This window comes from Medicago truncatula, chromosome 6, assembly GCF_003473485.1.
Source record: "Medicago truncatula cultivar Jemalong A17 chromosome 6, MtrunA17r5.0-ANR, whole genome shotgun sequence".
Lineage (NCBI taxonomy): Eukaryota > Viridiplantae > Streptophyta > Magnoliopsida > Fabales > Fabaceae > Medicago > Medicago truncatula.
In genome coordinates this window covers 11948921-11976049 of record NC_053047.1, presented here as the reverse complement: position 1 = coordinate 11976049, position 27129 = coordinate 11948921, and the positions used below count along the sequence as shown (strand labels likewise).

At 32.6% G+C, this 27129-nt stretch overlaps 3 protein-coding genes across 4 annotated transcripts; all 3 read right to left on the bottom strand.

Moving 5' to 3' along the window:
* Nucleotides 1-9358: 9358 nt before the first annotated feature.
* On the bottom strand, nt 9359-10707 carry LOC11443617 (transcription factor GTE6). Its single transcript, XM_024785343.2, has 5 exons — nt 10489-10707; nt 10212-10310; nt 10104-10168; nt 9652-9802; nt 9359-9502 (listed from the first exon to the last, which is right to left on the bottom strand). The coding sequence occupies exons 1-5, from the start codon at nt 10696-10698 to the stop codon at nt 9359-9361; spliced, it is 669 nt and encodes a 222-aa protein (XP_024641111.1). The 5' UTR covers nt 10699-10707.
* Nucleotides 10708-16318: 5611 nt separating this feature from the next.
* On the bottom strand, nt 16319-16930 carry LOC11444376 (cyclin-B1-5). The gene has a single exon (XM_003619203.3). It carries the CDS (start codon nt 16928-16930, stop codon nt 16319-16321), a length of 612 nt encoding a protein of 203 aa, XP_003619251.3.
* Nucleotides 16931-19783: 2853 nt separating this feature from the next.
* LOC112422560 (uncharacterized) lies at nt 19784-26470 on the bottom strand. Of its 2 annotated transcripts, XM_024785709.2 has the most exons (6): nt 26382-26470; nt 25609-25703; nt 24133-24638; nt 21610-23661; nt 20986-21470; nt 19784-20889 (listed from the first exon to the last, which is right to left on the bottom strand). In XM_024785709.2, the coding sequence occupies exons 4-6, from the start codon at nt 23659-23661 to the stop codon at nt 20067-20069; spliced, it is 3360 nt and encodes a 1119-aa protein (XP_024641477.2). In that variant the 5' UTR covers nt 24133-24638; nt 25609-25703; nt 26382-26470; the 3' UTR covers nt 19784-20066. The 2 variants fall into 2 exon arrangements, with proteins under 2 accessions (XP_024641477.2, XP_024641478.2); XM_024785710.2 differs by lacking the exons at nt 24133-24638; nt 25609-25703; nt 26382-26470 and having other exon boundaries at nt 21610-24013.
* Between the last annotated feature and the right edge of the window lie 659 nt (nt 26471-27129).

Genomic DNA, 27129 nt, shown 5'->3' with positions numbered 1-27129 from the left:
TTATAAAAGAATCTCATTCAATATGTCAATATGAAGTGGAAATATTATATTGGATTCAAAATGATGAAGAAAAACTATAAATTACTTAGATTCATGACAAAAGTTTTGTATTTTATGTATACTATTCCTGCAAAAGTAAAAGGATATTCCTTATATATATATTGATAAGATTTGTCAATTATAATTGAAGAAATTATTGCTATTATTTAATAAGTTATATTATTGTAATGGATAATATAGTAGCATAAGAAGAGATATCATGCAAGCATTATAATTGAGAATACCTTTCGTTTGGTGCATAAATGTTGAGATGAATCCATTGGTTTGGACACAAGTTAAAAAAAATGGTAGCTATGGAAGAGGAGTTATGGTAAGAAATAATTGTTATTATAATATTGTTAAGATGATTTAAAATAATTAAAATATGTTGCAATAATTGTAAGATATTGTAATTTGTTGCAGCACTTTTCAAGTCATGTAGCTGAACAACTTATCATTAATGGTGTGAATAGACTAAATCTGATTGATGAAGAAACCCATAATAGTTATGAATGTCAGATATTCACTTGTTTGGGAGACCAAAATAAGAAGTACCTTAGCAAAGGATGGTACAAATTGGTTGCGTCAAAACAATGGTCCGCTAGTACATATATTTTGTTTAATTTTGAAATCCCTACAAGAAGGCTGTATGTTTGTCCTATGGAATGATGTTTAACATAAGTCAAAATTTAAGATATCTTCAATTATGTATGTGATATTTAAATGATGTTATAGTTTGAATGGTGATGGAGATGTTCTAATTTATATTATGTTTTATGTTACCTTAAAGTTGCGTAATTTTTTCTAAATGTTATAACAGAACCTAACATTGAAGTTAACTTAGCATTGATAAATAAATATAGTTTACGGAAATGAAAATATACTTATGTTACAGATAGTAAATTATAGATAATAACGATAGTAGTTAATGAATGAAAAAAAAAAAAAAAAAATTAGATGGTGAACCGATTTTAGTCTTTGAGATGGCAGCAGCAGTTAAAAAGATGGAGTAGAAGATGAAGCTGAAGGATTGACTTTGTACACATGACATTTTGTATTATCTGAAATGATCAATTTGAAGCGTATTGTTTGGTCAATCCTGAAATTGTTTGTTTTGCAGAAATGATACCAGATTGTACTAAACTGTGTGGTCAAATTTTCATCATTAAGGAAGTACACTTGAATTTTTTTTTCATTCCCATTATCACCACAAAGTTTAAGTCCCTGATATCGATACTGCTTGAGATACTGAGCAAAGATGTTATCCACTTGCTATATAAATTACAAAGAATATCTTAAAAACAATAAACAAACAATTAAGTAACAATTACAAATATAGTCAAAGAATTAAAGTAGGACAAAATCAATACAAACCTTCATTGGGTTCAGAAAGTCATCTTCAGCAAGGAGAGAATCAAAATAGGCGGTTTCATTCCCAATAATGCAGCGACTGTACCATTTAGGAAGATCAGAATGTATGTATATAGTTTTGTAAATATATATTGAGAACATGTTATATCCGTAGTAACCAAACACAATCTCAACGTTGTCCGGAAGATCATTGAAATATTTAAATTCAGACCAACCGTTAGTCAACAAAGGATTAACAAAACTCTCGTTGAATGTTAGAATATGGCTCGTGTTTTCCTTAATAAGAAGATGCAATTAACCTGTAAGGTTAGCTAAATTTTCCTTCACAAAAGATGGTTCCACCTCATGATGCATCTAAACAAAGAAAAGATAAAAAGTATAAAAACAATTAATGTTCATGTTAGTTAAGAATGAAAACATAAGACAAATGAGTATTAGAAAAAAAAAAAGTAGTGAGTAAACCTGCTCTGCAATCTTCACTACTGAGAAATAATGAAGGGGGTATTTTTGAAGTAAAGTTTTGATAGCTTCCATGGTAATGTTTTTGGACGAAATTACACTAGAGGAAGTGAAATTGAAAGTAGTTGAAGTTTGTGGTTTCTATAGCATAACAAATCTGATGGTAAAAAAAACAGTAATGTACTTTTGTCATATAGAATCTTATCATATCCAAATAAAATCCGATATTTTAAAAAAGTTCTTTGATTAGAAATTTAAAAATTATTAAATTTGATAAGTGTGTATAATACATTAGATTGTGTACCATTGATATTATTTGAATGTATAAAAAAAAAAGAATGTAAAAAAACATATTATAATTTTTTTTTATTGAGGGAAAAAAATACATATATAATATATCTTATCCGTTAAAATGATTAGGTATAACTCTAAAAGGGGTATAGTGAAGTAAACTAAATATAAGTCTTATTATATGATGGTAATCAATAAATGCAGTAAAGTTTGTTGTACCAGCTAAAAAAAAGTTAATGATATTGTTGAATAGCCGATGATGCAATTTAATGCATTCTTAATTCGAAAAAAATAAGTAATGGCAATTTCAAGTATTTAAATATGAGATTGGTGTATTTGTATATAACTGAAAGTAAAGTTTGATAAAATGTTTTGGTAGATCTACTAATAAGGAATCGATTAATTATTTATAATAACATATATAAAAATGTAATAGCCATACTTGTAGTAGTTGATTTGTTACTAAGCTATATAAAAGATTAATTAAATTGAGATGTGTAGTTGCTGATGAAAGGATTGTAGGAAATTTACAATATTCTAAGTGAATTTTTAATATTACATATGAAAAATCTACACAAAGTTTTTACGTTGCAGCCAATTAAAGTAAATACCAAAGATATGAGACACATCTATCAACAATTTTAAAAAAACTTGTGAAAGTTTATTATGTAATTTAGAAGTATAACGTAATGACTTATAAATTAGTTGTATATATTATAAAGGTTGATGATAAAATAACTTCGAACAAATGTTAGAACATAAAGTTTATGAAAAAAAACTAACTAATATGTTATCACAACATAGAGTAGATATATGAATTATAAAGTCTTAACTTAATACATTAAGAATAAAAGACAACTATTTGAATGTAGCAACATAAACGATAGGAAAGCAAGGTATGAATTTGTTCTTAAGTTACACAACCATTAAAAACCAACACATAGTAATATAACAATGAACTTATAAAGTTCATCAGAATTCAGTAAACTTCTTCAATATCTTACTCGTTGTTATCGTTACCTGCAAATCTTAAAGCAACAACCTGAATATGAGTAGGAGGATTGTCCATTCCAAATCCCAACTTATCTCCAACTTTCAACTTTAGATTCTTAACAAATGAATACCATTGTCCACCAATTGAGTATTCAGGAGGAATTCTGTTGGATTTTATGATTTTGCATCTAATGATCTGATTGATTTCTTCATTGATCACAACAATGTCAACAACAACATCAATATTTGATTCATTGGCAATGGAGTTTGAAATAATATCAAATACATATAATGTAACTAACCATAACACTCTCTCCTTTGGATATAGCTTTAGAGACATCAGAGAACCATTCAAATGGATACAGTAAGGGCATTAGCTCAGGATTTTGTTGTGCTTCAAATATGAGAGGATTTATATTTATATGTTGCATAGCAAATCCTATTGGAATGTACATGTCCTCAGCAGGTCTTGGTATAAAGATCAATTGAGGATGTACCTCATAATTGGGATCAACAAGTTTCCTGGCATGTTCATTAACTGGGTAATGGAAGCCATAGTATGGAACATCTTTTCCTTCATTGTCAATAATGTGCATATTGAATAGATTAAAATCATGCTGGAAATCAAAGATAACTTGTTGTGGTTCATGAAATCTACAATATTCTGAAAGCCTAATTCCAGCATGGATAGTGTTTTCAGATACAATGGTTGAGGTTTCAATCTCAAAGTAATTACTAGCAGGATCTACAATGCATCCATAATTTTTCTCAGAGATGACACTTTTCCATTGTTCAACAAACTCATTAGATATTTGAATTGGATCCTAATTAAAAAAAAATGAATTCATATTAAAAAAATATATGATTTGTATTAATAAATAAAACATTGAAAAAAATGCAAACTTAAATCTTTTATTAATAATACCCGATCAGGATAATTGATGGTCTGAAAAGTGGTTGAACCTCGTGATGAACTTCCCTCAGCTCTTGACGAACTTCCCTCAACATTTTGACTAATGACACATTTTGATTAGAAAAAGTCAAATGTTGGAGAATACAATTTCAAAAACAAAATTAATAATGTTATAGTAAATTGCTCTGATAGATAAAGATCCATAACTGAAAACAGATGAATTTAAAGTATTTATGATTTATATAAATGATTTAAAAGAATTGATCATGGTTTGATAATTAATATTTTTTTTTGAAAATCTAATGATAAATAAGATGAAGTAAAAAAAAAAACGCTTTATTAATATCTAAAAATAACTGGTAATAAAATCGTTATAATTTAATTAACCATGCAATTGATTTATGAGATCGTTGACTCTAAAACTAATTTATAAGGTTATAATATGTCTTTTACTGGAAAGAAGGGGATATTGATTCAGTGTTGTTGTCTTGTACTATAAAATTAAAAAGATCTTATTTCATAGTGACTTTAATAGACTTTAATGTATTATGAAGAATTGATAAAGAGCAAGAAAAGGACATTGTTACCTGATCTGGGTTGAAGTAGGGACCATTGTCGCTTTCATCTATTCTTTGTTCCCTGAACTGGTGTTGTTGTGTTTTAGAATGATGAGAAACCCTAAATGTAATTTACTTTTGTAATAATAACGGGTCGGGTTGGTAGAGAACTATAGAATAGGTTATTGGGTCTTTCTTAAATAAAGTGGTAGTATAGTTAATATAATATGTGGTCTAAATAGCAAAGTCGAAGAATAATTGATAGATTTTTTTAGCAAGTGTACTAAATATTATCGAAGTAATAAAAAATATCGTTCCCACAAGGACTGTGTTAATCTCAGTTTAGCAATAAGGTTAAAATTTAGGATGTGTAAATTTCTTTTAATTGCCCTAGGCAGTAGTTTTGGTTTGCATAAAATTAAATAAACAGAATATAAAGATAGAGTTGGAAAGAATAAGAGAGAGATGAGATCAGGTCTTTCGAATCATCTATGTTTCCCTAATTGGTATACTGCACCTATTCTTATGAATGTTTTTCTAGTTCCACGATAGTTAACAAAATAGTCCTAATCAATCCCTTGAGTTAGGACCCTCTTCTCAAACTACAACCCCTAATTCCTTAGGTGGTCTAATAATCTTTGAAGGTTTTAAGAACGTTAACCTAATATCACTAACAAACGATTATCCATTCCTAGATTAACCCTGTTTATTAGAACAATTCAATTAGGTATAAGTCGAAAGCTAGGGTCAGTAGTCATTCGTTCTCACTAAATCATGTTTATATTTGATCAGGATATAAAAAGCATTAAGAACAATTGAATTGAATAAAAACTAGATTGTCATTCACAATAAATAGAGTTTCACAGCAACATGGTTCAATTAGGGTTACAAAGAATCATCTCAGACCTAATCTCTAAGAGATTTAGCTACTCATAATTGAGTTTACAAATAGCATAATCAATAGTGGAATCAAAACATAAACGAACCGATAGAAGGTTGAAGAAATCGCCCTCCTAGCCGTCTTTAGGTCTCAAAATCGCACTTTGCTCTCTCCAAATCGTAACCCCTGTCTTTGGAATAGACTTCAGCTTAAATAGGCACAGAATTCCGCCTAAAATCATGGCACGATTTAAGTAAATCGTGGCACGATTCTCCTTGAATCGCAAATCTCTGAATTAGGGTTTCCTCAGATCGTGCCACGATTATGCCATCGTGACACGATTTCTTCAATGTCGAAGCAAGTTTTGGTCTTCTAAAATCGTGTCACGTGTTTACCAAATCGTGACACGATTCTCTTCTTTGTATTTTCTTCAGTTTTCTACTCTTTTGCTGCATAATTGAATATATTACAGAATGGAAATAGTACTTTATATTACAAAGACAACACAACTCATAATTGAATATAGAGTACAATTCAACAACGTGTAACAACTTTGTGAACAAAAATGATGTTTTTCGCCATTATTGAGTCGCACTTAAATTCCAATAGACTTTTGGGAAGAATGTCATTGTGATAACAGAATGATCTCCAACCACGTGTAATAATCACTTTTCTTGTATTGGTATTGACATTCTTTTTGAATTCCAATTTGCAAATAGTTATAGTATTTGATCCTCCACAGACTCGGAGATAGTCATGATTTATTGGATCGGAGAAAAACTCCAAGGTCAGGTGGTAACAACAATACCGTATATTAACTTTTACAATTAATGACCATGCAAAGTAAGTTTAGGTAGTTGTGCAATACATAAAGGAAAAAACATATGGCAGTGTGCACAATCCAGTTGTATATTATCTGTAAAAATAGTTGGGACTTCCAAAAGCATTCACGTGAAGTGTTTGTTGGTTGTGTGAGGCATGCATTTAAGCAGTTAAAGTCATGTACAGATATAATTAAAATGTTGATAATATAACATTCAAATATTATATGTTGCTGTTTTGCTAAATCAGGAATGTAAACTGTTTCATGCAGAGTGTGTGACATTTGAATAGAGAAAATAAATGTAGTTGTTTAGATAATATTTTATTCGTTTTTAAATATAAGCAAATTTTGAATTTTAGATGCATTTAATTAATAATATATGTGGTCTATATTATAAACTACATACATAATTAATTGATTGGTCCTAAAAGTGAAAGTTTGCTTAAATTTAAAAATGGAGGCAGTAGGTGTGGTTTTTATTTTTTTTTGTTGTACGCAGACTAAAAAGGTTGGACCAGTACAAATAAAAATAAAATGGTAGATATATGTGTGGTTTATTTTTTATTTATTTTTTGCCTAGTAATGTAATGGCTAGAGCTCACACAATTTAATGTGGAGAATTGGGGTGTCCAGGGTTAGCTAAGAAAACAGAGACATGTATGGTTTATTATAAACTAAATTAATTATTTTAGGGTTAAATATGTTTTTTATTCCTATAAAATTTGGATCTTTCAAGTTTAGTCCTTACTTAATTTTAATAGTTATTTTAGTCCCTATAAAAAAATTATGCACTCAGTATTAGTCCCTCCTCAATTCAAATTTGTTTAATTTATGATTAAACTCTTGAGTTTTTTAAATGGTTTTTTACATACGTGCTAAGAACATTACTAAAAATTATCTTTGAAAAAATTGTCGTAAACTTTTATTTAAATGTCCAGATTTTGTTAATTTTATATGTAACTTTTGGCGTTTTAAAAAATTTATATTTAATTAGTTTCATGTTAGAAAATTGTTAATTTTAGTAAATGAATGTTTTATAGTGTTCTAAACTTTTAGGGATAAAAAAACTTATTTAACGAATTTTTTTATAACAGAATAGAAATGGTTGATTAATTTTTTAAATATTGACCATAGTGCATCGCTTTAGTCAATAATTGGTGGTACTTTAAACTGATATAATGTGTTTGGATGTTATGGTATTGGACTGAAAGTTAGATTCTTTTGTTGAATTGATAAAAGCAAACTGTAGCATTCAACTTTAAAATAAATAAGTAGTTATTTTATCAAAAGCATACGTTATTAGAATTTATTAGGTTATCTACCATCAGAACTCTTAAACTTTTTTTTTGATAAAATCATAACTCTTAAACTGATTTTATATTTAACATAGAATAAAACTATTGATGTTACAGAAGATATTTTACTGCGTGTATGTATATAAATATGTGTTATGATTGAAGGAGTAACATAAGGATCTTTGATTAGTTCAATTATACAATATTGCCTTCAGGACAAAGTGCATGTGGCGAAAATGTCTTCTTGCAGGTTTGTATCAAAATAATCGTTATTGATATATTTATTTTTTAGCACATAGTAGATCAGATATGGTTAGAAATTATTATTTATTATACACTGGTATAAAGATTAAAATTTTGAATAACCGATCAAATTAACATGCAGTGATGAGATAGATCCAGATTATGCACAATTTCTTGCAACTTACAGTCCAGCTGAATTTGAAGAACACTTTTGCAAATGTCAATCAGACCATGATGACGGAGTAGGAAAGAATAATGATATTTTAAAGAGTCTATCATGGGAGTTAATTTTAAGTGAATCCAATGTTACCTCCCCTAGTGTGCTGGTAAGTTTAATTCGATCATTTTAAGATTGAAAGTTAACAAATATTAATCTTGATTGATATATAGTTATCATGCAATTTGTATAGAATTTGTTATTTTGCAGATGATTCCAAAGGAAATTGGTAATGAATGTTTGTATCCCACTCAGAAGTATATAAAGTTAATTGATGAACCTATTGGATTTTCCTCCTTGACTTTTGCATAATTCAGCATCACAAAGATAGGACCAGCTTCATTCCTTTCATTGCTGAACTTGATAAACTTTGCGGCATATTCCTCCCAAAAAGTACAGTTCAAAGGCATGTCACTACAACATATCATATGAACAATATAGACAATGAGTACAAACTTATACGTTATAGACCAATTATGCTATAAAAATTAAGAACATGCTACTGTCCATTGAAACATTGTTTTTCGTACCTTAAGTCTTTTATCAAGAAGTTAACTTGAAGCTTTTTTGAAGTACCCTCGTTCATTTGACAATAACCAACCTCATGTACATATCCAATGACATCTAAACACAACAACTAATCATCCAAGAACATACCATGTCAAGTGTGAATGAAATACTTACGGATTAGCATATCAGGGCGCCATCTTCCAGCAGCTATTTCAGCCAAGGGTTTGAACTTCAAAGCAACATCAGGTATCTGATGAACATTGACTTTATCAGCTGTTGTTCCACCAGTCCAGATTAGCTTGAACTTATGTTCAGAGGCCTTGAAGACCAAATCATTCATCTGGACCTGAAAGTTGCTTAAAGTATAGGTACTCTTTTCTTCAATCAGTTTTTCATATTGAGATTTGTAAGCAGTTGGAATCAAAACTTGAATGTCATTGCCCTGAAAAAAATATGGAAAGGTTAAAGTCACTATAAATGCTAAGAAAATAGTTTTGGTCAGACTAAGACAAAAAAAACATGTACAAAATATGGAAAGCTTGAAGTTCTGACTATTTGGTCAGATCTAGATAAAAATACCATGCAAAAAATATGGAAAGCTTGAAGTCATTATAAATCTGACAAAAGGTTTATATAAATTTATGAAAATGCATATTCACAACAAAAATTTGTAATAACAGATTTAGATAACAAAACCATGTAGAAAATATGGAAAGCTTTCAGTTGTGACTATTTGGTCAGATTTAGATAAATATACCATGTACAAATTAGGCTTCTTGGTCTTCTTCTTCGAAACATTTGCAATAGCATCGCATAATTCTTTCATCGCCATCCATGCTTTCTGAATTCTGGCTCTGGACTTCAAGAGCATCCATGACAAAAAAGTTTAATCTCCACAAGGTAGACTGACTCTGCATAGAAAAACAATATACTTGTTAGCATATGGATTATATAATCATTATCATATCAATTTGATAAAAACTGGATTAATTCAAACCAAGGAACAATTCTATTTGTGTTACGTACGTCACTTTGAATGAATGAAATATATTCTAATGACCTGAGCATCAATATCAAGATCCGCCTCGACAGCATTTGCTTGGAAGCTTGGATTAGTTTGGGTAACAATATTCAATGCTCTTCTAAGATCATCAGGAGACAGTTTGGTGAGAGCAATTCCAAGATTTCTCTTTTCTTCAGTTGACATTTTTCTGTAACAAATTTTCTCAAATTTAGCTTTGTGGGAGTGACAGTATTTTAGATGATGAGACAGAGGCAGTAAGGAATGTACGAAATGAAGGGCAGAAGTATTCGACAAGTTAATTGTGTTTAGTAATTAGCACTTAAACCTGGTAATTGTTATTAAAGCATTAAGATTCAAGTAAAATATAACGTGTTTCATAGAACAATAAAACATGCACGCAAACTCATAACTAAGAACAGAAATATGTATAAGCCAAAATATATGATAGGTTTTTTAATACATTTTTACCGAAACACATAACTGCTAACCTGCATTTTTTAACAACCATCTCCCGGAGCTCTTCTAAATGCAAATCAACTTCATCCAGCATGAGCTGCGGCAACCCATATTAAAATGCTCAAATCCCTCAAGAATACCTCATTACTCAAGTGTTTAGCCATTTTAGCATGAGCTGCTTCTTGAGCAAATTGCATGGCTAACCGTGCTTCAGCTTCTTCCTCTTCTCGTCTAGTTTCCTACAATTTAATAACCCCAGATGATATAACAAGTAAGTGCCAAGAGGTTGTTTTTAAGACAATAATTAACAAATTTGGAAGATGAAATAGGACCACAATACTGATCAATTAGTAATCAAATTCCATCCAACACAACAATTGGTCAAAGGTAGGAAACAAATAGTTGGAATTAAGTTACCTCTTCAGCAACTCTAGGCAGAAATTGCAACCATTTCTCCTCAAACTTTTCCCGTAAAGTTTTTGCCATCACATGAACATCACTTCTTTCGTCATTATATTTCATAGCATTTTTGAAAACCAACCTAACATCAGCACATGCTTCCCAAACATGCTTATATCCAGTACCGTCATTAGCCTCTATTTGGTTCTTAATGGTATTGAAATCCATGGGTTTGTCAATGATCTAGCATTCATCATATTACAACAGATCAATCAAAAATCGAAAGATTCAGTCACTTAATGAAGGCATGTTTGTTTACAAGAAAGCTTTTAATTAAATATGCCTGTTTTATAAACAGCACAAAGGGGCCTCAGTGTAATAATTAATCCAATACAAAAAATATATGCCAATTATTTCAAAAAAAAAATTACTTTCTTTCAATAGTATTTATTAGGAGAAGAGTGAGTTTCTGGACAAGATAAAAATAGAAGCAAAGGTTCTTGTTGAGAGTCTCACATCAGATGTGACAAGGCCTAAAAAAGGTGGGCATCCTACAACTTCAAGCCGGTTTTGTCTTGATGAGTTAGGCTCAACCCAAATTCTGAGATCGTACAGGCCAAACCATTAGAGAGAGTATGGCTAACCAAAAGAAAAGACGGGCATTAGAGAGAGTATGTGATCAATCAATTTACAAACGGTACATAAAAAACATTTACATCTTAATCGGGAGGGAAAGTGCAAGTAATCACACAATGTGACATCACGAAATGAAATATAAACAATATTTTGTGATGATTGTTCTAGAGACAGAAATTTTCTTTAATAGAAGTTTGTCACTGATGAATGTTTTTTTAACAAATGATTCGAAATAGATGCACAATACTCCCACTTGTCCTATAGCAAGCTTCTCATTTTTCGTTGTCCATTCACTATTGCATTATCTATAACTGTTATACTTAGTTCAAATTCAAAACCCCTTTTGTGGATCTAAATAAGGCACTTAGAGCTATGTATATCTTTCAAATAATGAAATTTTATACAAATAGTATTTTGAGAATATCAGGGCAAAAGGAATCGCCACTTCACAAAGTACTTATGAAAGGAACTTTTAGCGCTTCATGTCATTGTATTGTTAAAGGGCAGCCGGTGGACTAAAGCTCCCGCATACGCAGGATCCGGGAAGGGGTCCCACCACTTTGGTGTTACAAATAGCCCGCGGTGCATATCATTATATTGTTATATGCAGTAAAAGTCCTTACAAAGAACAGAAAAGGAAACAAAAACACAGAAAAAAAAGCTAAACATATATTTTTGAAGAGAAAAAGATTAAAAGCCAAAACATGAAGGAAAAAGAAACAGTTTATAACCATAGACTGGTCATTGAAACTTTTATTATCATGAACTGAAACAGATGGTGTAAAAGCAATTCAAAATTACATGACCATGTGTAAAAGAACATGGTTATATATGACTCAAAATAAGCAAAAAAAACATATCCAAAAGAATAGACAATTAAAGGATTGATAAAGGTGCACACAGATGTCATATTTTCCACGACCACAGCACACACCCACAAACATAAACAATAAATGGAAAATAGCTACCCGGCGTAATATTGGGCCAAACTGGCGTATAAGATCTTGCATTCGTTTCTGAGCAGCCGCTTCTCTACGTGATGCATCCTGCTGTAGCTTCTTAATACTTGGAACATGTTTCTCCTTATCTTTGTCCTTCAAAGTTGAGTTATTTTTTGACGTGTCTGTTTGCTTTTTATTCGTGCTGGAGAAAAAACTATCTGTCTCATGTCCTTTCTGCTCAAGCTGCAGGAAAAGAAGCATATTACATATTAGAGATAACTTCTTGGGGTGCAAAATTAGAGAAATCATAAACAGACACACAAATGAAGCAACAATGATTGTCCATAAAAAATTGAACAATCGTAAAAGCCTCTTAAAAGCAAAAACCACACAGACAGGTTGATAAGATATGTCCTTGCTGCTTACAATAATTACAAAATTTTAGTGAACAATCTTCTGCAATACGGCCAAATCTTTTACAGCTATAACATTGACAGCATGCATATCTCAGCGACCACAGAAGTACTTGTATTAGCTTTATGTGTTGATCTTCTCAAAGAAATTCACTTAAGCAATTGTCCAGAGAAGCTACAGGGACACAGTTCATTAGACTAGCACAACTTGTCTCAAACACGTCGCGATTTCAACAAGAACTAGTCTCTTCTGCTGGTCTCATCGACCATGTTGTTGACAGCAGAAAGTGTTTCTTTACTGAAGTCAGTGGTGGAAATGTCACGGTATTCAGTCCATAGGCTTTGAAAACCAGAGTTATTATCCTCAATTAAGAGATTCCCTTGTGTTAAGTTACCCAATTCCTACTCAAGCTGAATTCTCTTTGCGATATTGTCTTGATTGGAGTATACCTTTTCAAAAAACCGCGAATAATTAATATGAAGACAAAAAGGCTACCGAGATCAAGAACCCACCAGGAACAAGAAATCAAGTGCACAACACAAAACCACAGGTTCATACTTGAGACTCTGATAAAATGTTGAATATCAAAAGAGACTCCGATACTCTGTATAGCTCTATCTAGCCCTTTTCTTTCTTAAATAGAACAAAATTTATACACCAACAAGACCTAGAGACCGGCATGCGATGTTATGGTTGTTCAAATTCTGTTACGCTATAGTGCTATAGCGCTGTAATGCTGTTGTATTTCCTATTTGACAATTCTTAAAATTAAATTGTATATATCAAAACTATACAACAACATCAACTAAGCATTATCCCACAAAGTGTTAAATTCTTCTACACTACAGCGGCGATATAGCTTCAATTTGACAACATTGACAATATCATAATTACATCTGGCAACAAATCGGCATACTGATGTTGCAAAAGCAGAACCACAACATAACTACATCCAGCGACAAATCAGCATAATACAGTTCCATGAACATGTGTCATATGACATTGATTGACTTATTTAAGTTTATCTACCAGCATAACCACCTGCAAGACTGTTTGAAAAAAGCTTATGAAAACAACTTATTGCAAATTCATAACCCGTTTTCAGCTTATTACCATAAACTCTCCAAGACAACTTACAAAAACAGTAGTTTACACTTGTACGGAAACAGTTTGATTTTATTTTATCTTTTGCATAAAAATAACTTAAATATAATATGCGATAATGTTATAACGTGCAAATTAAGTTGTTTATCCTAAGGAGGGCACTAGTAGAAAGAAAACTCAAGTTTTGCATCGAAAAGAACACTTTTTTAACTTTCAAAAAATAAAATACCCAATTTCCAAGACAATATTTCCAGGGACGGAGCCAGGTTATAGCTAAAAGGGGCTGCCGCCACCCCTTGCACTAACTTGCAAAAAAAGAGAAGAATTTGCAAATATTAGAGTACCTACCAATTACAAAAATATTTGATTTAAAATATTTTTCTTCCTAGTCCTCTTTGCCAACGAGCTTTTCCTCCTCTTCCGTCTATGGTAGATCCTTCTCTAAGGTTTTCAGTTCACCTCCTAATATTTTTTTAATAGAGACCTCCTAATATTCATTATTGCTAATTAATATTGTTACTTTTGCCCCGGTTAACAATTTTTTCTGGCTCCGTCCCTTAATATTTCCTTTTATAATTATTACAATAGTGAGTATTGAAAACACTACAAGAAAATACGCAAGTTGCTGCCAAATATTTGATAAGGATTGTATTAGTAGCTACCTAAATGTTTTTTGGCCGCCAATTTCTATAACAATTATAAGGCTTAAGTATGTATTTCATCTTTGTAATTAGGGGTCGTTTAAAAATTGGTCCCCGTATTCGCTAATCCTTGCAAACTAGACTTGCAATCATTAATCATTTCAAATTTCGTCATTTGACCAACTTAATCACTGCCACACGTGAAATTCCAATTTTGCCCTTAAGAAGATGGCAAAATATTGAAGAAAGAATTGGAAACCCAGGGGTAAAATTGGAATTTCATGTGTGACAGTGATTGTCACGTCATCAAATTAGTGACATGGCAGTGATTAAGTTGGGAGATAGACGAAATTTTAAATGATTAAACAATGCAAGGGTAAATTATTAGGATTAGCGATTACAAGGACCAATTTTTAAACGACTCCTAAAAATACATATTTAAGCCTAATTATTATAATAGTTCGTGACGTGAATCTATACTATATAAGGAAAATTATCACTTTCAGCACTTTTGAGCTGGCTTAACTTAACAGTGGCTTGAGTCTCCACTTCTGTGAATATGAAGCAATTCAAGATATGTAGTTTTCTCGTATCTTATGCTTCAATTTCAGATTTCAATCTTCGTTTCCTCTTGTGACCAATGTTAACTTAAATTTGTAAAATCTAACATAATCAGGTTGTCACATTTATGTAACTTTTCTAATGAAATCATTGTTTAGAGTATTTCTAAAGTTCATAGCATAAAATTTCTAAAGTTCTATAGCATAAAATACCATGCCTTTTTGTACACATTGATTGTTGTTGTAAGCATAAGTTGCTACTTTTATTTGCATCAGTACCTTTGTTTTCCTGGTGTAATTGTAACAATAATTAATTTACCGTTATTTTGTTTTTATATTGAGATGCTCTCAATTTTGAATCTGAGTGTTGATTTTGTTGAACTCTGAAGGCATTATATTCTTAATCTTTATGCATACATTGAACTCTGAAGGCATCAGTTGCGATAAATATGGACTTGATTGGTATCGATTTGTATTTCATTCATGTATGATTGCATCTTTGTATTCGAGAATTATGAATTTTCTCCTCTTAGTCAGCGAATCCAATTTTCTAGCCTAAAATCATGTAGTTTTTCAAAGGAAGGAAATTATAAGGAGCCTTTAGATAGATTTTGTGCTGTTTTCAGCAATTTATTTTCTATTCACTCTTCAAATATTTATCTGTTTTTATTTTTGTTCTTAGTCCTACTATTATTTTGCTTAATTTGATAAAGGATCAGAGGGAAATTCTTTGAGTCAATCTTCTCCTTTTTTCGCAAACTCGGATCCTGACATGCCTGCCATTTCCGTACCCGCTTCCCAAGTTCATGACTGGCTTCTACATAACATAGCTTCTGCTTTGGAATATACTGCTGAACGGACTTCTTCAAAAGAAAATGGTCCAGTTAGTGTCTCTAATCACGATGTTGCAATGACTGATGCATCCACCGTCTCAGTTAAGGTCTCAACAAGTGCTAGGGGTGGAAATAAGGCGGTTATTATTCCACATTCGATGAGGGTTTTGTATTTTCTTCATTTCATGAGTTGGTGTTCCAAATATATTAAGGCAATTGTAAACATGGGTGGAGCATTTTTAGGTGTTCGAAAGACTATAGCAGCGCTTTTCTTAGCTGAAGCCCGAGATATTGTTGTTGCAAGGTATATCTCCTTTTTGTTTAAGTCTACTATTCAGTATCTAAATTGAATTTGGTTATATTGTTGTTGAAAACGATATATTCTACTCGAGATAAATCGGATATTCTAAGACCAAGCTAGGGTCTTTTGACCTTTTAGGTTAGTTTTGTTTCTCTTTTTCCGTTGTCTCTGATCTTAGGCCTCTCCTAAATACAATCATCCTTTTCTTTTATACATTGCTCAAGTTTATTAAACAATCTTTTTCATTAAGAACCTATACTACTTTTAATATCTATATACAAAATACACATACAACTTTTTTAAAATTGAACTAAATCGAGCAAATATGCAGAGAGTAGAGAATAAACAAATTCACCAAAATTGGTACTAAATTTTCTACATTAATTAATTGATGAAAAATATCCAACATATGTATACATTAATATAAGGCTTTCAAGTTCCTCTTAATAATCTGAAAAGAAAAATATTGTCCCATATTGAGACAAATTCTATGATAAAAAAGTTTTTTGGAGATTTCTCTTTTAGCAACACATGCAACCTCACAATAATCTCGACTTGAAAATTTCCTAAAAACATGCATTGTTCCATCTCTACAAATTTCATTGCACAATTCTATCATAACCATAGCACACGATCTTAACTCCTTCTCCGAGTATCCGGTACATATCTTCAAATCATTGTTCCATAAAGGATACCTTCCAATAACAATTCTTGCACAATACACAGCAGAAGCAGCAATCATAGAAGGTTTATAGTCACACACAATTGAATAATGTGTCAAGCTGACCTCTGAAAAGAAAAACACCATATTTTCCATGATCTTGTCTTCATCCTTAATATTTCTAACAAGGAACACATAAGGTGTTGTAACTGTTAAATTCCAATCCAGTTTTTGCAGTATAAGCTTCTCGGTTTCACACACAACTTCTGGCGGTATGTGTACCAAGTCACGAACATGAAGTTTATGTCTTTGTTCATACTTTGAAGCTAACAACAATGAGATGTGAGGAACAAACTTAATTTTCTCCATTGGTGTTGAGGGAGGATTCAATTTGGAAAGAAATCGATCAATAATATTGACACAAAGATAAAGTGTTTCCGGGGCTAGGTTTAGGGCATAGTGTGCATCTATTATAGAATCTATTAACAATTTTCTTTCGTCACAATTTATCCTTACCCCATATAAATTGGTGCTAATTTGACACTCTTCAAGATGGTGAAATTTATAGAAATCATCTTCATAATCATACCAAAATGATTTTTCTTCGTTGTGGTTGAGATTTTCCTTTGCAGCTTTATAATGAATACAAATACAAAATACTATGATTGAGAAAAAGATTGACAAGGCAAGATCGAGAAAAAGAAAAAGTGTAAACATCGTTTTTTGGTAATCAAAGGGAGAATAAAAATGTGTGTTTATAATCAGAATAGAGAAACCCCTAAGAAATACTCCAAGAATTTGTATTTATCTCCAACCCAAGTTTGTTACCTATAATAATGTATTTTTGTAACAAAATTTGTCTTTTATTTTATTTTGTTGTTATCTAAATATTTAACCACAGTCGAATGATATATATATTATTATATAGAGAAACCCCTATGGAATTTCGTAAAAAAAGGAACCTCTAAGAAATAAGAATGTGTATTTATCTCCAACTCAAGAAAATTTGTTTGTTTTTTGTAACATGTTTTTTTGGTTTGTTGTTATCTAATTATTTAAACAATAGAGAAACCCCAAAGAAATAGGGAAATCCAGCAAACAGTCGAATGATATTTTGAAACAAATTTGTTTTTTTTTTTTTTTTGCTGTTTCCAAAAGATTATTATTATTTTATAATTTAACATAATTTTTTTTTTGAGGTAATAATATAACCTAACTTGTTTTTTTCTATCTATTTAAACAGAATTTTGTTACGTGTAATAATGTTTTGTAACACAATTTGTTTTGTTTACTTTATTTTGTTGTTATGTAAATATTTAAACACAATTGAATGATATTTTGAATCTATACTATATTCAAATATTCAAAGAAAATAACCTCTTTCGAATCACACCAATAATATAACAAAAAATATTGAGATACTATAAGTTTAAACACATAATCGAATATTGCTTAAACAAATATAGAACATTCATCAACAAAGTATTATGGGAAAAATTAGTAATAAAGTTTTGTACCATTTGTATCATCATTAGTGATCTATTGGTCTAATCTGTTTCGCCATCAAAATGGATTTTTTTTTTGAGATAATAATAATAATAATAATAATAATAATAATGAGATAATATAAGTTAAATGCTCATTTTCTATTACATCTCACTTCTAATTTTTTGCAAGTTTATCCACTATTCACCATGTCCACATTAATTGGTTTAAAATCTTATACAAAAACAATGAGGGATGAGGGAGCCAAGAACTGAGCAAATAAAGGGTGTTAACAAAGAGTAGAAAAATAAGTGGTAATTTTAGAGAATGAAATTTTGGAAGTGGTTAAATATAGAAGTCTAATAAATGAGGAAAAAATGCTAATATGAGACCATCTATATTAACTGCAATTGAGGACCAATGAATAGTATGCAGAGAGAAGCACTGTGAGTTGAATCAATTTCTTTAAAAAGAACCATTAAAATCTTAAAACAGCAATCAGAAAAAGATGTTTTTTGAAAAGCCACGCCTTTTTTTTTTCCAGAAGAATAAGTTTCACACAGAATTAAAAATGAAAAAAACATCTTTAAACTTCATAGCGAACGATAGGCTTAATTAATGGTTTGGTCCCCTAACTTATTTTTGCATTTCAATTTGGTCCCCTAAGTTTAAATTGTCTCAAATTGGTCCCCTAAGTATACCTCCGTTTACGCAATTGGTCCCTTCTGTTAATTTTTGCCAAAAGACGTTAACTTTGTCCTTGCTGGCATTCCACGTGGGCCTATCATTTAATTACATGGAAAACCCTGTCAGCAGTATAAAAGGGTAACTGATTGAGAAAATTAGGGTTTTGTTTCTCCTTCCTCACCCAATCTTCTTCTCCATCGTGACCATCCTTCCTCCATCTCCCACCATTCCTTTTTCTTCTTCATTGCTCAATAAACAATCAAAAATGTCAAACCACACTACAAATACTCAATGGGTTCATGATTCTTCATATGCATCCGGCTCGGTTGGGTCCAGTTTGAGAAGAAGGGCAGCACGAAATTGCAGGTGTGGTGAAAATGTTGTTGTTCGAACTGTAACTGATTCATTGAATCCAAATTGTGGGAAGAAATTTTGGGGCTGTAGAAACTATAGAAATTCGATTGACAAAGGATGCAGTTACTTTAAGTTAGTTGATGAAGATGATGTTATGGATGAAAGAGATTTGAAGATTGAAAAACAAAGGTTGAAGATTGAAAAACAAAAGAAGAAGAAACACAAGTTCAAGAGTGACTTATCAAGAACAAGGGAGTGGTTGATAATGGCGTTGATTTTTGGATTTGTATGCTTTGGGATTGTGTTGGTCTTAGGGACATTGTTAGCTTGCAAAAGCACATCCATTTTGAATGGATTTTATTTGAAATAGGAACAATTTAATTTGGCTGTTATGAATGTAAGTTTAGGTTTTGTTATGAATTTAAGTTTAGGTGTTGTTATGAATGTAATGTAATGTTTAGGTTGATTATGAATGAATGAATGTAACATTGTTAAGTGACTGTAATGTTTTGAGTATGATGAATGAATGCAATAGTTTGAATGAATTTTGGTTTGTTGATGTTCAGTTTAATCATTATATGTTGACCCTGAACTTTTAAGATTCAGTAATGCTATAATAGGGACTCTTGTTGATGTTCAGTTTAAGCATTATAAAAGTGTATAATGCTATAAGCTGCTACATATATGTTCAGAACCTGGATTATAAAAGTGCATAATAGCACATCATTTCATTAATTCAAAAGTGCATTATAGCACATAATACATCAAATGCCAGTAGCAATGGTATAGCACTAAGTGCTTAACAGTCAACAAGTGCATACACATTTCAAACCAAAAAAGAAATTGAACTTGTGCTTAACAGTCAACAAGCACATATTACATCAGATGTTGTATACTAAATTACTTCAAAATTTGTGCTTAAATTTCAAAAGATATTAAAAAGTGCTTAATAGCACATATTACTTTCAGAAGTAAATAACTAAGGCTGAGATGCAGATACTGCATTCTTCTTTGGCACACTCTTTCCTTTTTTTTTTGCTTGGGTTGGCTGAGTTGCAGCAACATGGTCCACATTCTTTCTTTTTCTAGGTGATCTCTTTTTCTTCAGAGTTGGTTGCTGAGATGCTTGAGTCTTTGATGGGGCTGGCTGAGAAGATGTATGCGCATGAGCATGAGCAGATGGTGCATGAGCAGAAGGTGTTGGCTGAGAAGATGCATGGGCAGATGGTGCTGGATGAGAAGTTGCTTGTGCATGAGCAGATGGTGCTGGCTGAGAAGATGCATGGGCATGAGCAGATGGTGCTGCCTGAGAAGTTGCTTGTGCATGAGCAGATGGTGCAGTTTGATTTATTGCTGGTGTAGGTAGTGGGCATGTTGACTTGTTGTGTCCAGTTTGCTTGCAACTACTACACTTACTTCCATATGTAGCTCTCTTCATTTCTGAGTTGTTTCTCATCAGCTCACTTGCATCCAATCTCCTCTTCTTTTTAGGTCTACCAGGTTGCCTTTTCACAGGTGGTGGTTGAAGATCAGTGCATTCTGTCCTCTTCCATAAGTCTTGGCCATTGACAGGAAGAATTATGCTGGAATAACATGCAGCATACTGCTCTTTTTTGAATATTGGTGGAACATAGTCAGCTATCCTATAGTTTTTGTGCTTCATGCAAGCAATGGCATGACAACATGGAAGTCCTGTCAATAGCCATTTCCTGCAATCACATACTTTATCCAACAAGTTTACAGCATATTTGTCTCCAGTGTTTGAAATATGTGTAACTTGGAAATCATTATCATCAGCTTGCCTACATTAAGAAGATTGCTAACATTACTAACAGAGAATTGCAAAGTCTCAATAACTCACCAGATGAACATAAATAAAACAAGTGAATGAATCATACCTTACTAGCCAATTATTTGTATAAGAAGATTCCTTTTCAAGTCTCTTTTTTATATTTGGCAGTACCTCACCATCAACATACTTAGCAATTTTCTCCCTATTCTTCTGCCACCTCTCCATCACATAAACCCTGATATCCTCCAACATTGAAACAATAGGCTTGGACCTTGGAACAACAATTACAGAATTAAATGCTTCTGATATGTTGTTGACAAGTGTGTCACACTTTGAATCACCTTTAAACATTGCCTTAGTCCAATGCCTAGGCTCAATCTGACACAAATAATCAAATGCTTCCTCACTAATTGCTTTGATTGCCATCATCTCCCTCTCAAATGCATTTCTGTATGTTGACTTGGCAGCCCTCCACATCAATTCTTTCAATTTTTTGCCAGGGAATTTCTTCCTAAAGTTGTTGTAAAGGTGTCTGACACAAAACCTCTGCTCAGCTTGAGGAAGCAAGGTATCAATTGCTGGCAAAAGTCCCTGTTCAATAGCAATATTAAAGATTAAGTCATATCCAATTAATAACTTACAAAAGAAATAGTCATTTAAAGATTAAGCCATATCCAATTAATAACTTATATTTGAAGGAATATTTAAGAAAAAGAAATAGTCATTTTACCTTTTGCTGGTCACTAATTATAGTGTAAGTATTGCAAAGTCTTGTGCCACCCAAATCAGCAATGAGAAACTCCAGAAACCACATCCATGATTCTTTGTTCTCTCCTTCCACAACAGCATATGCAATTGGAAGTATTTGGTCATTAGGATCCATTCCAATTGCAGTCAATAGCATTCCACCATAAGGGGTCTTAAGGAAACACCCATCAAGACCAATAATAGGCCTGCACTTGAAGAAACTATCCCTACATCCCTTAAAACACACATACATTCTCTGAAAGTGAGGACACACTACGGCTTCAGGATTTTCTAAGTCAGCCTCAGTCCCTATGTAAGGAGTACTAGTAATGGTTACAGATGAATGTGGATTGGATCTAAGTAATTCACCACCATAATCATGTAATCTTCTATATTGATCTCTAAAGCTACCTTCAACAAATTGTACTGCATAATTCTTTGCCCTATAAGCTTTGCTTCTGTTGACACCCACACCCCACTTCAGCTGTGCCCTGTCCATAATAGTTGTAACCTTTATGTCCCTGTCCTCTCTTACTCTTGTGTGTAGTTTAGAACCTAGCCATTTAGAGTTCATCAACTTCACTCTAAATTCTGTACCACATGTATGATCATCAGCTGTAACTTTCCTCAACTGCCATGTTTCCTCACCTGGAATAGGTGCACAATACATCTTCCATTCACAACCTTCACCCTTGCAAACAACTACAACTCTCCTTTTATCATTTTTTTTGAACTTCAAATCCTTACAATTCTCAACAGCAAAACTTCTAACAGCATCTTGAAATTCAACCTTTGTCATAAATAAAGTACCTACCTCCCATTTATAGCCTTTCATACTGACTGGCATCTTGAAAGTTGGGAATTTAGGGTTGCCCACACCATCTTCATCACTATCAGACCCACTATCCAGCTCATCAGAGTTATATTCTTCCACATCACTTAATCCCTTCTCCCCCACAACACTAGACTCACCTACTTCTCCTTCAGTGTTAACAGATCTCCTAATAGTCTCAATTATATCATCTTCAAACACATGTTCTTCATTAGTTTTCTTTTTCTTAGGCCTTCCTCTTCCTCTCCTCTTACCAGATCCTCCCTTCTTCTTACCAGATCCACACTTCTTCTTATTCCCCTTCTTACCAGGTCCCTCACCAACAACACCTTCACTTTGAGCATTTGCTTCATTCACAGTGGCTTCATTCTCTCTTGCACCAGATCCCTCACCAAACACAGTTTCAACATTCACAGTTTCAGCATTAATACCAGCAGTTGACTCACCCACCTCACTGTCTAAATTTCCTTCTATACATACCTCAACATCTGAGTCATTAAAATGTACATTCAAGGCACTATCTTCCCTATCAGAACCCACATTCACATCACCCTCTTCATTGCCTAGCCCATACTCATCCTCTCTTAATCCATTGTGTCCACCTTCATCTAATCCAGGCCCATTCTCATGCTCACCAAACAAGTCATCCTCCTCAATCATTGGGCCTAAGTCATTCAAGTCCAACTCAGGCCCATTTCCATTCACATCAGAGTTGGGACCACTCACACCATCATCAGCATCTTTGCCTTCACTAGTGGGACCACTCACACCACAATCAGCATCTTTGCCTTCACCAGTGGGACCTACATCATTGGGACCTATATTTGTCTCATTTACAACAGGTGGGACAGGTGGGGCCATACATGGATATTCTATCAATGGGTCAAGAGCTACAACATCAGGTTGTGACATAGGGTGGACAGCATACAAATGAACCTTATCAAATTCATAGGCAATACTCTGCATCCTTCTACACCCAACATCACTATTAAGAGGAATCATCCCATCTTCCATACTAGGATCAAAGTACCACAGAGAATTAAGACTAACATAACCTAATCTTTTTAAGGTTGCTAACAAAGCAAAGTATGAGAAAACATCTGGCTCACAGTCTAGTGTTTCTACTGGTCCTACATAGTTAGGGTCCATGAAGCTACTAAAATCCCCAGCATGATGTACCACACACTCAAATATTTGGTCCATCTGTTTTTTACCATTAAAATAAGAAAGGAAACAAAAACCTAATCAATTTAACACACAATATTCGAAAAAGCCAGTGCCACTCACAACACAACAATATAAAACACCAATGTAACATATACTACTCCAACACAACAGACAAATTTCAACTTTTAAGAAGGAATAAACTATTTATAAACCAAATCCATGCATACAGAACACATTTCTAACCCTTTTTCATTGAAATTTTTGAAAACCCCCTAAAATTTTCCAAACCCTAAACATGTTCGAAACCATAATCAGACATACATACAAACATGTTCTAACTTGAGATTCGCGAAGAAGAAGATGAAATTAACCTTTAAAAGTAAAAAATTCATTCAAAAATTCAAAACCCTACAAATAGTTTCGAAACCCTTATCAGAAAAAAAAAAAACCAGCATTTTTTAACCTTTTTTTTCGCGAAGAACACAAGAAAATTAGGAAGAAACAAACCTGGAATGTTGATTCGAGTTCAAAAATCAAATTTGTTTTCAGTTTTTCATCAATCTTCGCTTTCAATCTTCAAATTCGCGATCTAGGTTTTCTTCTCCTTCTCTCTCTACGTTTTCTTCATTCTCTCTCTAACTCTGTAGAATTGTAACGTTATGCCCACGTGGAATGCCAGCAAGGACAAAGTTAACGTTTTTTGGCAAAAATTAACAGAAGGGACCAATTGCGTAAACGGAGGTATACTTAGGGGACCAATTTGAGACAATTTAAACTTAGGGGACCAAATTGAAATGCAAAAATAAGTTAGGGGACCAAACCATTAATTAAGCCCGAACGATATGATACCACAATTGAAGCAGATCCTCAAGGGCTGAAATCGAATCGTCTCCGAAGTGTTATCCCAAAGCATGGAAGAACCAGATGGTCTGCCATTACCTCCTTCGTTGGTGAACAATAACTTTGCCATCCCAATTGCTCTATTTTGATTCTACACCAAATAGTTGCCATTCCTGCCAATGAAAATCTCAAATTTAGAATTCAATTTGATAGAACCGCTGAATAAGAAAAATTATATGACCTAATATAAGAGAAATTCAAAATTCAATTGAGTTAAATAGAAATTCCACATGAAGAGACAATATGATTTTGATAGCGCTGTCAGACTTGATAGGTGTCGGAGTATAAGTAAGCTCTGTCGGAGTACAAGTTAGTCGTATCCGACACGTATCGCTCATTTTTTTTCCTTCAAAAAATAAATATTAATTGTCCGATACTTCTTCGATACGCGTATCGGGACGTATCCGACACGTATCGGTCATTGTTTTTCAAAAAAATAAATATTAATTGTCCGATACTTTTCTGATACCCGTATCGGGATGTATCGGGGCGTATCGATATCGGATACGTGTCTGATACGATACTTCACCATTTTTGGAGTATCGGGACTTTAGAGGATTTCATTCATCGAAAGCATTTTACAATATTTGTTCTGAAAGATTTCATTCATTGAAAGCATTTTACAAAATCCTATGCTTCTAAAAGCACCATTAATTTGGTTTATTACAATTAAAAGCCATAAAGTAAGCATTGACATGGGTGCGTTTGATTTGCTAAAAAATGAAGGACATGACAGAACAACTCTAGTTGTCCAGTGTTTAATTTGTAAAACTGTTTCAGGTACAGGACAAACTGGAGGCAAGGGACAGGACAAAAACTCATATTTTTGTCTCACCAAACCACAACACAACTTTTTGTCTCACGTACAAGTTGTCTAAAATACCAAAATAGCATTTTGTCCCTCAAAAATCGTATAAAACAAAAAATTATGTTCTGCCTTGTGTTGTACTGTTCTATCTTGTACTGTTCTGTTCAGTACTTACTATTTTGCAAACCAAACACACCCATAAAGTGCAGTTGAATATGTCACGACATATAAGTCCAACAAATAAAATAGAAGAAACTATAACAGGGTGATCTTACCTAGCCAATCAAATGTTACAGCACGATAGTCCTTGGAGAGTACCGGAAGAACTTTGCGATAAGAATATGCCTAGCGAGGAACAAATGAAACTCACCTGTGAAGGGAAACCATGGATTAATATCTGTTAGGAATCCGAATTAAACAAAAGAAATTGTATTATTGATTGAAAAGAAAATATTACAGAAGATTATCCCAAGATTAACCCTCTGTAATCCCATAGCAAAAGCTCCTCGGAGAAGAGACATCTCTCTCCGCCCAAAAAGCAATAAGGTTTCTAATTGAATAATTCTCAATTCCCCTCCTGTTGTGGCCAAATGGTCTTATTTATACAAACAAAGGGCATAAACTGCATGTAACCGCTCCTAATCAATACAAATGACTGCCTAACTGCTCCTAAATAATAACTATATATTAAAATTATTGATTATATATTAAAATAACTGACTGCATCAGCAGTTACCCTATCAATACCACCGGATACCTAACAATATCACCGAAGGATTATCCACACTTCCGCGTTCGACACAAAACCATCTGTTTTATAAAGTCATATTCATATGATTCAATTAGTAACTTAGGAATGAAGTAAAGTGCAGAAGCTGAAACAGATTCTTAATTAAGTCTTTTAGCATTATATATTAATGTCAAGTTTAACTTCAACTGAGATAATAATCGCAATTTTTCCTATGTCATTTTTTTCTTAATTTTTCATGTGTTCTTCTAATTTGAAGATAGAAAATCATGGACATAACGATACATTTAGTTTAATTACCTGAAACGATCGCCGGTAGCTTGAGAGCTAGTACCAAAATTGGATCTTTTGCTTTTTCACCAGTTCCAGGAATTGAATAGGCTTTAACCTAATCATATCAACAACAAAAATTGGATAAAAATCATATAATAGTGTTAAATAAGTCCAAAGTCACACTTATTTAACATGGGGAGTATTCGATCATTCAGTTTGTTCCTTCTACTAATTAGTCATCCACCACTCCCTTTGAAAGAAAATTACTGATAACACTGAACATCTGCAGTTGTTCAGTTAAACATAAGTCATACACTCATGTTCTTATTCTTTTTTGGATAGCATATCATATTATATATTTAATATTTAACAAATTCAATGTTTTAAAATTGGTTATTAAGTGGTCGACCACCCTTCTTAAGCAACTAGCTAGAGAAAGATGATAATGATCATTTCTAAATTTGGAATTCCATTGTCTGTGCAGGTAGGATTGAGTCTCCTCTCAAAGGTGCCGAGGGTAATACAGAATTCCATGTTCACTTCACCAGAAAGTGAACTCAATGGCGCATTTTTGCATTTTTCATTCCATATGTATTCATAAAACCCATTTCATTAGATATAAACAAACTTTATGGCACACTTCGATACGAAAGTGAACTCAATTGAGATGATCATACCAATTCTAAATGTGTATTTATTCTTATATTGAACTCTGTATGGCAGCTCTTCTAATTATAATCTCTTATGATGAATCATGATTCATTCTACCAGCCAT